General features: G+C 40.8%; 1 protein-coding gene across 5 annotated transcripts in view; it reads right to left on the bottom strand.

Annotated features, from left to right (window-relative positions):
- The window catches only part of LOC118166144 (protein transport protein Sec24D-like), a 53,899-nt gene that overhangs the window by 34,192 nt on the left and 6,546 nt on the right, over positions 1–13,161 (bottom strand). For 3 of the 5 annotated variants that reach the window (XM_035324790.1, XM_035324792.1, XM_035324791.1), the window contains exons 4-8: positions 11,124–11,272; positions 8,852–9,121; positions 5,670–5,791; positions 3,156–3,267; positions 1,915–2,042 (exon numbers count right to left, since the gene is read on the bottom strand). In XM_035324790.1, the coding sequence (XP_035180681.1) occupies positions 1,915–2,042; positions 3,156–3,267; positions 5,670–5,791; positions 8,852–9,121; positions 11,124–11,272 (781 nt within the window). The remainder of the gene's footprint in view (positions 1–1,914; positions 2,043–3,155; positions 3,268–5,669; positions 5,792–8,851; positions 9,122–11,123; positions 11,273–13,161) is intronic. The other 2 variants (XM_035324793.1, XM_035324794.1) reach the window with 2 other exon arrangements.

Here is a 13,161-nt window from a genome sequence, read left to right as displayed (position 1 = left end):
CTCCCTAGCGCTTCCTACTCAGCTAAGACTCCCTAGCGCTTCCTACTTTAACACCATCTCTTCTGTTCTTTAAACTTTACCAAGCTACAACTGTTTAGACTGAAATTTTCCGCACTGGACTTCAGCCAATTTTGAGATTTTTTTCAGACTTAAGTTTTTTAGCCTCTTCCAATAAAGAAGCTAGGAAAAAAAAACACTGCTCTTTACAGATTAATGAATTCTGCTGACCTTTCCAACAGCTTGAGAGCACTAGCTCTTCAGAACCAGGGGGTCACCGTGTACATTTCTTTTTTTGACAACAGTGGAAAAATCCTCCTGAACTTGGCCAAGTGTTTGTACATACTGCTAATTTACGTATGCAGAAGAGATTTCGATTTAAGCAACCTGATCACTCATCCAAACACGGTACAGAAGACAGGGAAGCCATTTATGGGAAGCATAAGTGACTAGAGGCAGACTGAAAGACATGCAAATGAGAAGCCAATGTGACAGCAGAACCATGTGGGCACAGAAGAGGGGTAAAAGGGGTTTAAATAGCAAAGGCTGTCTGGTAAGGTACAGGAGTGAGGAAGCAACAACAGGAGTTTCATCTACAAGAAAATGCAGGGGGCGGCAAGCCAAGTCCACACATTCCCCTCAAGAACTGGAATGAAACCTAGAATTGCTGTCTAGCAGACAAAGGGTGAGACTTGCTTTCTTCAGAACTATAAGTAATATGCCCTATTTCCCTGTGGACCCCTGAGAAGGTAACTACGTAGTTATCTTCCCTGCTAAAATAAAAATCTTAATTCAAACTACAGAAGTCTGTTGGATTGGAAGTTATCCACCCAGATAAATAACAACATCTGCTTTTTTCCAACTTATTTTTCAAAAAAAAAAAAAAAGTAAACAAACAACCTAAGAATAAAACAAAGTTAAAAAAAATCAAAGACTGAAAAAAACAAACACTGAAAGTCTGTGCAATTTTAGTTAGGCTTTTCTGTGCATGTTTTGATGGAGTTTCTGAAGACACAATCATGTATTATAACTTATATGAGATCCCCACATTATTTTTTTGCAGCAAACAATGCTCTGAAAGTAAATTAGCATTGCACATGAAAAGGAAATGCCGTCTACAGACCTTTGTTGCAGAATTTAGAAGCTGCACAATGAAGAAGGCAGGCAGTTAAGGACAAGAAAGGACAGCCCTACAGATTATGCAGTTACAAGCTGCACTTGCAAACTGGTTGTATCCCTGCTACTGATGCAACCCATTGGGGATGCCAGGGAACTGTGTACCCATGTAACAACTATCCTGAGATCATAGTACACTACCAATCTGTGGAATTGTTTTGCACATGAACTAGGGCTATGCTTGGAATAGGAGGGGCTGTCATAGATGGCAATATGAGAAAAAAATGATTAGGTTAGTGTCTCCAAATAACTGCCAAATTACTTAGGTTTGTCTGCTTTTTATGACTCAGTTCACCCAAGCAGAAAATACCCTCATCTTCTTTATTTTGTAAAGAACAAAATGGAAAAATGAGACTTTTTGAACGTAACTATTCATGTAATAAGATGAATTTAGTTGTTGTTGATACTGTTCAGGCCTACCCTCTTTTATATCTTTGCCTATAGCTATGTAATTCTAGCAGCTGCCAGTCACAGCATAAAGTAGAGATAGTTGGGGCAACACTAGGAACCTGCTGGTTCAGATTACATAGTTACCACTCTTGTACCTTTTCAAAGATTTTTATCCCTTGAAGTTGCATCATGACCCAAGTGCAACTCAAAGCCTTCTGCACTTCTGCAGCTACCTCTCTAAATCCTTCACACTCATAGATAAGACACCCTCCCACCCCACCCAACCAGACAAGAAGTCATTAACATTTAGGAGACAAAACCACACGGGACTAATATTCTGTTAGTCCTCACCTCATTTTGCGGAACAACAGCAAAAGGCTGGATGACAGCTGCCAGTGGGATGTGAGCCTGTTTGGCCATATCTGAAGATGATGGGAAGCAGTAGGTAGTACATCGGATATAACGAGGGCTGGCGTGGCCTAGAACACCCAACAAAGCATGCACAGTGAAAGACTGATAAAAGGAATCTGCCTGTCCTAAACACAAACCAGAAAAACAACAACAAAACAACAAGAGCATACGCTAAGTTAAATACATGTTTTTTGTTCTCCCATGGAAGCTTCTGCCCATCTCATGTATCAGCCCACTGCCTCCCCCTGTAAGCAAACCTTTTCTTACTGTTGGAGTTTAATGAAGAGATTTTAAAGTATCAAGAAAAAAAAAAAGTAGAATTATTTGCAATAAGAATCTCAATAGAGATTAATTTGAAAATATCCATATCTGAGGTGTTAAAAGGAAATAATATGGATGAAATCCCCAATGAGAATGTCAACACTGTACATAACAAAATGCAGCAAACTGATACTTACTGTCAAGACCATGCTAATGAGTTAGTTCTCATTCAGAAGGTAGGATACCAGTGTTAACATGACCATGCTCATATATCCTGCAAGATACAGTGTGCTGAAATCACTACCCCATTTCTTGTAGCACACTTAGCTCAGTTCCCTCAAATAAGAAACTGCATTCTGCAAGGCAGACAAGAGCACTGAAGTACAAGGCAGTTCAGTTCCTTTTCTTTTTTATTTTTTTTTTAAACCATCTGACTGCAGTTCTGCTCAGTTTCTTGAGAGGAATTTCTTTGTTCATTAGAACTGCATTATTCCATTCTCAGATAACGTCCAAAAATCTTGATGTGTTTGTGTGTTTTGTATAGCTTATCCAAGCACTGATCAATTAATGCTGGACTAAATGATACCATCAGTTTTATCTATATTAAAGTATCAAGTCTGCTGTCAAGAGCATGGAATGTGGTACTTAAAGGGTCTAGGCTGAAGCACATGGAGGTACACTAGTCAAACGAAAACATTAAGCCAACTAGACAGGCCCATACTATGTCCCTATGGTTTGAATAGAATTTTCCAAAATTCTTATCTTAAAATACAACAATGATAGAGTCAGTGCTTTTTAAAGCGTCCATCTTTTAAAATTTCAGAAGAATCTGAAGAGGGCCTTTTACTTGAAAACCTTGAAAAAATTTACATTATGAGAAGTTGTGTCAATTATGTATATGCAGTAACAAGGACAGTTACCTTGATCTTGGATTACGCAGTCTGTAGTGACAAGTGGAGGAACCTGTCCTCTTGTGTTTGTAGCATAGATCTGCCCTCCCCTAGAAGCTTTGTCATTTTCAATTACTTGAATCTGATGAATAAGAAGCAAGAACAGTGTGAGAAATACAGGCCACACATTCAGTTACATCCATAAAGAGTTAGACCAAGTAAAACTATTGTCTTATATAGAGGTGCCATAAACCTATCACATACAAACTTCTAGGATAGTTAGAACTAGAAAGCTATACAGACACAGCTGAACAATGTAACTCACAGCTACAGTTGCCTGTTAGAATTCTGCAGAGGTAACACTACACATAGGGGTTGACCAGACCTATGTTCAGTGAACAAGGGAGTTGTTCAAAGCATGTTGACTGCTGGAGTCAGACATTTTCAGGAGAGTCTAGCCAGCAAACTGAACAGAGTGGTTCTGTAAATAAGTCTTGTTACTGAATCTGGCCTTCCAAGCTCCAAGATCAAACTTAAGTGCAAAGAGGTTGCATCACCTTACTCACATGTCAATACCAGGTTATGTTTTGTATGGCCATAATTGTGCCACATGCTGTTCTTCATAAACAAATGTGTGGGTAATTTATCTGATTGCAATAGTGGGAGGGGTTGGCCCTCAATTCTCCCCCCACTAGGCTCTGTGCACTGGATGGTTAAAAAGTGAATGATACCCTATGGAGAGTACCACCTTCCTAGCTGAGCTGTATGTCAGCACTGCAATTTAGAAGGTAGTAATTTCAATCCTCAAGAAAAGCCTGTCTGACCATGAGGTAGTATGCCAACCCTGGAACTCAGTGTTTTCATTCCCTGAGTCATACTACCATGTTGTGAGCTTCCTCCTACAAAAAAAACGTAAAGGAGAGCAATCACAGGAAGCAGCTCTAACCATGTGCAGGTTTATTCTGGTTGAAGACTAGTGAATTATTTTCATGAAATGCTCATGAAGCTGGCTTTACTACTTAACGAATTCCCTTTGTGTACACTGTCTATACTGTCACTTCTGCAGTCCCTCATGCTTAAGTTTGATACTTTTCAGGGTACAACTGAAGTTATATAAATGGGTATATTGGTCCACACCATAAACTGGATCACTGAGACGATACCACTATTCCTTCTCATCCTCAAAGGAGTTATCTTTTTAGTAATCCATTTTAGTGTGTAGCCTAACAGCTGTGAGAAAGAGGAAGGAGGCAGGGATTTTTTGTAACTGCCTTTGCCACTGTTGCTGGTATCCCATGCATCTTTACACTGCACATGAATTTATAATAATAGCTGTGGAACTTCAGAAGCCTCTGCTGGAAAGCAAACAGAAGAAAAACAAAATTAGTCAGCACGGAGTCTATTGATCATTGTCCAAGAGGTATTTCCTAACACACTGGAATTAATTGTACTGTAACATTTTCATTCTCCTTAAAGTGTTTTTTTTTTTTTTTTTTTTTTTAATTGCAATTTAAATACACTATACATTCCTCGGAGCTTGTTATATCTTCTGCTTGATTGCTCTTCCCTGCCTGCTAGGCTTTTATACTTATCACTAACTCTTGGATTAGAAGGGAAAAAGGCTTTGTTCTACAAAGGTCTGCTGGCTGAAGGAAGCAAACCACTTTCAAGACTTAGCTCTGCAAATGATCAATGCACCATGGTATTCTGCAGTTAACTGACCTAAATATATCATTGTTCTTGGAAATAATTGTTGACAAAGCCCAGATGCTAGTTTTCATAGATGTTGTCAGAGAACATATCAACCTCTAACATGTATAATAAAATATAAATCAAAAATGGCTACAGATAAGAAGTAAATTTATCTGGCACCACTACTGTAATTGTGTAATGTAAATATAACAAGAGAAAAACACATGGTCGTACTTACTCCTCATTCTGGCAGGCTTCAACAACTGAGCCTTCTGAACCAGTAGGAAGCTTAAGCATTACATATACCCTGAGCTACTGAAATCCTTACAAGGGTGGAAAGATGCTCAAGCAAATAGTTTTGGTTGCCTGAGGAACTCCTGCAAACAGTGACGTGGCTTTTGAGCATCTATCTTCTCAGCTTTTCCATGTTTGCAATTTTAGAGTTCACATATCTGTGCTCTGCACCAGTCCTACTTTAGGTGTCTACCTGTTACTAAGTTTAAGCCTTGGATCTTTCTGGAGTGGAAAGGAAAGGTGACCAGCTGCAGAGAATGCAAGTAATCCCTCAGTACTCCTTAATGTCATAATGAGAACCTTGTTGAGAATTCCTATTAATGTACTCTGAGTTGTGGGTATGTCCCATATCAGCTAAAGTTATAAAGCCTCTTCAGTTCTAAACCTAGTACTACGTACTACTCAGTTATTCCAAACTGGCAACACAAAGTAAAAAGCCCATGTAGTTAAAAGACCATACAAAAATTGCAACGATCTGTAAACCTAACCATGTAAATGCAACGGCATTAAATCGAGCAGAAATCTACTTTCATAAAACATTAGGGTCCCATTACTTACTGGGCTTGGAATAGAGTCAGGATCAAGCTTCTTCTGCTGTGGACCGGAGAGCTGTGCTGGACCTCCAGGAAAGGCACCAGGATAAGACAGTTGAGATCCTGCCATCTGAGGGCCATAGTTTGCTGTACAGTTACAAATGACCATTGGTATAAAGTATTTAAGCTCTGTTATCAATTTTAGCATCAGTTTTTGCCATATAAATCATTCTTACTTCCGCTAAATGAAACTTCTCCTTCCTTTTTGTTTTCAGCAAGTACAAGAAATGGATTAAGCTCATGCAGTCTGTATTTTAAAGGTAAGCATAAAACTAGGCCTGACAACTCTAGTTCCAAAACTTTTCAATTATATTTTTTGAGCATAATTGAAGTTTTTGCTATTATATAGCAAAGTAGGATTGCTGGTAGAGGTTACCACAGCTACTCATACCAGGCCTTTCATAGAATGTTTTTTGTTGGAACGGACCTTAAAGACCATCCAGTTCCAACCCCTCTGCCGTAGGCACCCACTAAATCAGGGTGCCCAGGTCCTCGTCCAACCTAGCCTTGGACACCTCCAGGGATGGGGCATCCACAGATTCTCTGGGTACTCTGTTCCAGTGCCTCACCACCTGCAGAGTGAAGATTTTCCTTTTAATCTAAATCTTCACTCTTTTAGTTCAAAATCATTCCTCTTTCTTCTATCGCTATCTTCCTTTATAAAAAGTCACTCTCCACCTTTTTTATAAGCCCCCTTTAAGTACTGAAAGCCTGTAATGTGGTCTTCCTTGGAGCCTTCTCCAGGCCAAACAGCCCCAGCTCTCTCAGCCTTTCTTCACAGCAGAGGTGCTCCAGCCCTTTGATCATCCTCATGGCCCTCCTCTGGACCAGCTGTAACAGATCCACATTGTTCTTGTGCTGGGGGTCCAGACCTGGATGCAGTACTCCAAGTTGGGCCTCATGAAGGCAGAGCAGAGGGGGACAGTTCCCTCCCTTGACCTGCTGGCCTCACATCTGTTGATGTGGCCCAGGATGCAGTTAGCCTTCTGGGCTGCAAGCACGTACTGAAGGTTCGTGTTGACCTTTTCATCCACCTGAAACCCCAAGCCCTCCATAGGGCTGTTCTCAGTGAGTTCTTCCCCCAGTCTGTGCTCATGTCTGGGATTGCCTTGACCCAGGTGCAGCACCTTGCACTTGGACTTGTTGAACCTCATTAGGTTCATGTGGACCAACTTCTTAAGTTTGTCTAGGTCCCTTTGGATTGCATCCCTTCCTTCTGGTGTATCAACTGCACCACTCAGCTTGGTGTCATCTGCAAACTTGCTGTGGGTATACTGAATCCCACTATGTCACTGATAAAGACAATAAATAGTACCGGACCCAAGATAGACCCTTGAGGGACACCACTTGTCACCAACCTCCATCTGCACATGCAGCCATTGACCACCACTCTCTGGGTGCGACCTTCAAGCCAACTCCTTATCCACTGAATGGTCCACCCTTCAAATGCATCTCTCTCCAGTTCAGAGGTCAGGATGTCATGTGAGACTGTGTCAAAGGCCTTACAGAAGTCCAGTTAGATGACATCGGTCAGTCTTCCCTTGTCGACTCATGAAATCACACCATCACAGAAGGCCACCAGATTGGTCAGGCAGGATTTGCCCTTGGTGAAACTGTGCTTGCTGTCTCAGACAGCTCCTTGTCTTGCACATGCCTTGACACTGCTTCCAGGAGGATCTGTTCCATGAACTTCCCAGAGAGTCAAGGCTCCATAGGTGAGGCCTGTAGTCCCCTGGGTCCTCCTTCCTATCCTTTTTTAAAAAGGAGAGTGATGCTTCCCTTTTTCCAGTCACAAGGAACTTCACCTGACTGCCAGGACATTTCACACATTAACAGTGGCTTGGCAATGACATCAGCCAGTTCTCTCAGGACCCTGGGATGCACAGCACTGGGCCCCATAGACTTGTACCTGTTCAGTTCCATCAGGTGGTCTTGAACCTGCTCTTTGCTTACAGTGGGAGGGGCTCTGCTCCCCCAGCCCCTACTGTTCAGAAATTCGAGAGATGTATGTGGGAAACCTGACTGGCACTGAAGACTGAAGCAAAGTTTTTGCTGAATACCTCAGCCTTCTCCATGTCCCTTGTTATCAGTTCTCCCTTCTCACTTATCAGAGGGTGTTACACTCTTCTTGGCCTTTCTTTTCTGGCCAGTGTACCTCCAGAATCCCTTAATATCTATATGAATTTATTAATAACCCCTTTAACATCTTTAACAGGTTCATCTGCATTGGTGAGCACCAGGCCCAGTAATGCTTCTCAGGTTGGGTTGCCTAATACCTGGATGAGGAAGTTATCCTCAGTGCACTGCAGGAGTCTCCTGGATCTCTTACGGCCTGCTGTGTGGCTTTCCCAGCAGAAATCCAGGTGGTTGAAGCAGCCACCCATCAGGATAGGTGCCTGTGTGCATGATGCTTCTTGCAGCTGAAGCAGGAAGGCCTCATCAACAGGCTCCCCTTGATCAGACAGCCTGTAGGAGACCCCAACCCCTGTAGGAGACCCCAACCACAAGATGTCCTTTATGGGTCCAGTCCTTAACTTTTACTCACATGCTTTCAGCCTGTCTGTGGCTGTTTCTCATAGCCAGCTCTGTGCAATCTATCCATTTCTCAACATCCCTGCCCCTCCTTCCCTGCCTGTCTCTTCTGTAAAACTTGTATCTCTTGACTACAGTGTTCCAGTTGCATCAGTGATAATCTCCCTACTAACATCAGTCACATCAAACTAACTAGGCTGGTTTGCAAATTAAAAAGCCAGCTAACTGTTTTACTTGCTTGTGACAGGTAAGAAAGCACATTCTTTGTGTTCTATTACAAATCTTTATTGCTATAGTAAAGAGGAGTATCTAAAAAGGAGTATGACTCCTTTCTATAATATGTTGTGCCTTTACCCAATACTAAACAAACATTGCTTCTGACACAAATTAATCTCCTTTTTCTTGTTAAGTTCTCAATAGAGCGATGAACTTTTGAGCCAAACTATATCCTGCCTTGAATGCAGGCAATAACAACTTCCATTCTACAAAAAGGCGATTAAATTTTCATTTTTCCAAGGCAACAGAATATCAGCTGTGAGCGGTCACAGTTCCACCAGTGATTCTCAATACCTTTGTTTGTTTGTTTTCAGTTAGATACCAAACATCATTCTTTACCTTGCTGAGGATGATATCCAGGCCCTGGAGGCTGTCCTGGAAGCTGCTGCAAGTTAGGATTCGGGGGGCCAGATCCCGGGATCCCATCTTGTCTGGCCATAGTAGGCAACGAAGGTTGAGCAGAAAGGCCACTGAAATTATTTGCTGGTGGAGGAACCTGTGATCCAGGTGGCAAAGCCATTTGCTGCTGTGTCAGAAGTGTTGGCTGTGGACCTTGAAAAGATGCTGGATGCCCGGAAGATGTGTGAGAGCTCAGAGTCGCGCCAGGACCTGAGCAAGAAATTATTTATCAAATTAGTCAAAAATGACAACCTACTAACTCTGTGTGAAAGACATTCTATTTTTACTCCATATATTTTTAACATACAGGGAATATTGAGTTACATACTGACATGCTTCATTAAGCAGATTCTACATGTCTGTTCATAAAACAAATCAGACCTCACAGTTTAAGTATGAACTGATTCAGATGTTCCATTTTATTTCCTTCACCTCTATTGTCAATAAAACCCTACAGCTGTGGTGGGTGGGGAAAGGGAGAAGGAGGCCAGTCTATAACAATTCTTGATTAGAATACACATAAATCACTACTGGCTTTTGATATAATATTTAAATTCTTAATGTGAAACAACACTAAACGGAAGTTAAACCCACTCAATCTGTTTTACAACCATCTTGTGGTTTTGATGTTAAAAGATGAAACGTGGAAATTATTTTGCACACACTGGTGAGGAATAGTTTGTTGCTTGTAACATCCAGATTCCAATTAGAATTAGGAGGACCCTGCAAGTGGTTTTCTTTTTGAGACTTAAAATCTGTAAATGCTCTTTACAAAACCTGCATTTTTAGTCAAACATCCCCCAAAAGACCTATGGAAAATTAATTTTCAAGAACGCTAAAAAATAGCAAATACGGTTTGGAGCAAAAGGACTTATGTTAATAAACAAATATTAAAATGTATCTTTTTTCAGTTCACAAGTCTGACAGAAGTGTAACATGCAAGTCATGCTCAGGTTACCTACTGGTACACACAAACATTGCTCCAGCAGCCTAACAAGCCATGAATTTCAGTGCTCAGTCAAGTTACACCAACTTAGTCTTACCTCTAAGCAAAAATCAGAAGAATAAAACCCAACACAGGGGCATAACTATAAAGACACCCTTTAGGCCACTGAAGACATGGTATCTCAACATTCCCACATGTAACAAGATAAGCAAGAACGTTATATAATTGTTGCTGGAGGCAATATAACAAAGGCAGGAAGAAAAACAATACTTTTTGCTCTAAATAATATGAGTTGCTGCATATGAAGTACAGAAATTGCTGAACATGAAGTGCTGCTGTAGAGGTGCTGGGCCACACTTGCATAGAACTATCTGACTTAACTGTGCACTTGCAGTTCAGTACACCAAGGCTGAATTCAAGTCAAAATTATTTTTTCTAAGGTGAAGAAGCAAGTTTTCACAAGCCATTGTGCAAATAGAGGATCAGACCCCTGGTAGTTACACAACTTTCATTAAACTCAAGTTAGTAACCTGTTAAGTCAGAGAAGGAACAATGATACAACATCAGTGCAGCCTGAACTGAAAAATTCATCTTTACACATATCTTATGATGATATCAGCTACTAAAGTGATCTTGGTTTAGCAAACTCATCCTCATAAATGCCCTGGCCACAGCGAAACAAGATTCTACTTGTCTACTTGTTGTCTACTAAATTCCACTGCTTCCCAGTCAAATGGTAAATTTGACCAGGAAATACTCAAAAAAAGCAGATATAGCCAGACAGAAAATTACTGATGGGAAGCAATTTATGCAGAAGAGTCACATGATGACATCTTAGCCTCATGTTTTAGTTTTAACCCCAAATTAAATGCAAACAAAATTTAGATGAAAAAATAAATGATAAGTTTTGGGCAAAAAAAGAGTAAGGTAAGAGAGAAGCTATAAAAAGCTGTGAAAAACAAAACAATGCCTGTATATTATTGAACATGTCTTGGCTGTCACTGCCAGCATGAACAAATAATGAGAAAGGACAGATAAGGTAACCAAAATGTATGGAAGGCTCAACAAATTTTGATTCAGAACTAACTCAAGAACACTGATGTAAAAAACTGGATGAGAATAAAAATGTAAGAACTTGAGCAAATGGTAGTGGGCAAGAATTCACTATCTGCTTATATACAAGTTCAGTAAGTTTCTAATTATTATAGTCTTAATAGCTTTAACTCAGGAAAAAGTCAAACAGACAAATCGGATAAAAATTATTACCATAGCTATTTATCTGCATGCTGTTGAGCTGGTTAGCAAGTTGTGTTGTAGATGAAGTGGATGCAGTATTTGGGTAGGCTGGCTGTGACTGATGACTGTAGGGAGGATAGGAAGGTCCTGTATTGTTTGGAGGTGGAGGGCCTTGAAACCTGAAGGGAAAAATTAGTGCAGTTATGCAAGGAAATACATCAACCAGTCACAATCCCAGAAGGTCCAATACCTTCTCAAGGGTGGTGCTGACGCAATTAATTAGGTTGACCAAACTTTCCAGAGAATTCTCACGTTCTGCTCAGAAGTAGTATATTTTTGTTAAAATAGTCATGAAGCACAAAGAGAGAATGCATTTTTTAAACATGTTTGTTTGTATACTTACTAGAAACAAAGAAGCTTGAGTATTCCATGGAGAAGAGACAGAGTTAGTAACTATATGAAAGCTTGAAGATTAAGAAACTGAAGCTTCTGAATTTAGCACATCCCTCCATCCCCTTTCCATGCTTATGAAGGAAGCTCCCCTATCAGTGATGAATGAAAAGTATTCAGAGAATATCTGCAAAGAGAGGGCAATGGACAGAGAAACTGTTAAGGAGTTCTCACTTATAGAGGGAAGAGGAGGATGAAGGTGGGGAAAAACTGCTGCAGGGTTACCAGACACAGGAAAGCATAAAGGCAAGAGAAAGAACTGAAGAAAAGGAAGAGGTAACACGTGGCACTATTTTGTTCTGATCAAATGAGATCTCAGGCTATCTCCCAGATACCTACATTGTTTTATCTACAACCGTTTTTAAAACTGAGGACAGTCCTAGGTATATCAAGAGAAGAAGAATTCACTTTCCTTGAAATTTTGATATGGAGATTTCCTTTACTAGAATAGCAGCTCTCAGCAGTTCGGGAATAAAACAAGATCAGGTAAAAACAATAGGCGTGTAGCTGTCAGGACAGTGGGACTTAGAGAAGAGAATCACTATTATGCTGGGCCAGTCATGTCACTTTGGCTTTCATTTTCCTTGTTTTCAGGTCTTCAGGACAACCACTGCATCTCCCCATCCATCTGTACACTTTTTTTTTTCCCCTCAACAGATGACCAGTTTCTGTGGGTCTTCTTTACACAGTTGTAACACACAGACAACAGGCTTTCCTATTCTCATGCCTCAAAAAACATACACACGGTTTTACTTGAACACAAATAATTTCACCACAACCAAACAAGCAAAGAAGCAAAGTAAGGCTTCAATCAACTGAAACAAGAATGTCGTTACAGGAAATTAAGTTCACTAAAGCTAAAATAGCTATAGGTACACAAACTCTGATTTTGTCACTCATGGGAGGTCAGCAAAATAATTAACAATTGACAGAATTACAGAATTATAAAATCATCTATGTTGGAAGAGACCTCTAAGATCATCAAGTCCAACTTCGGACCTACCACTAACAAGTCTTCCACTAAACCATATCACTAAGCTCTGTATCTTTTAAAGACCTCCAGGGATGGTGACTCAACCACTTCCCTGGGCAGCCTATTCCAATGCCTAACAACCCTTTCAGTAAAGAATTTCCTCCTAATATCCAACCTAAACCTCCCCTGGCGTAAATTTATCCCACTCCCCCTTGTCCTGTCACCAGGCATGTGGGAGAATAGACCAATCCCCACCTCACTACAGCCTCCTTTAAGGTACCTGTAGAGAGCGTATAAGGTCACCCCAGTGACCTTATACGGTCCCAGCTCCTCCGCCAGTTCTCTCAGTACCCTCAGGTGAATCCCATCTGACCCCATTGACTTGTGTACATCCAAGTGCTATAGCAGGTCTCCAACCATTTCCTCGTGGATTGTGAGGGCCACATCCTGCTCCCCATACCCTTCTACCAGCTCAGGGAACTGGGTATCCAGATAATTAGTCTTGCCAGTAAAGACTGAGGCAAAGAAGACATTAAGCACCTCAGCCTTTTCCTCATCTCTCAACACTAAGTTTCCCCCCACATCCAGTAAATGATGGAGATTCTCCTTTGTCCTCCTTTTCGTATTAATGTATTTATAAAAACA

This window comes from Oxyura jamaicensis, chromosome 4 (assembly GCF_011077185.1).
Source record: "Oxyura jamaicensis isolate SHBP4307 breed ruddy duck chromosome 4, BPBGC_Ojam_1.0, whole genome shotgun sequence".
NCBI lineage: Eukaryota > Metazoa > Chordata > Aves > Anseriformes > Anatidae > Oxyura > Oxyura jamaicensis.
This window is presented reverse-complemented; position numbering and strand designations above follow the sequence as displayed.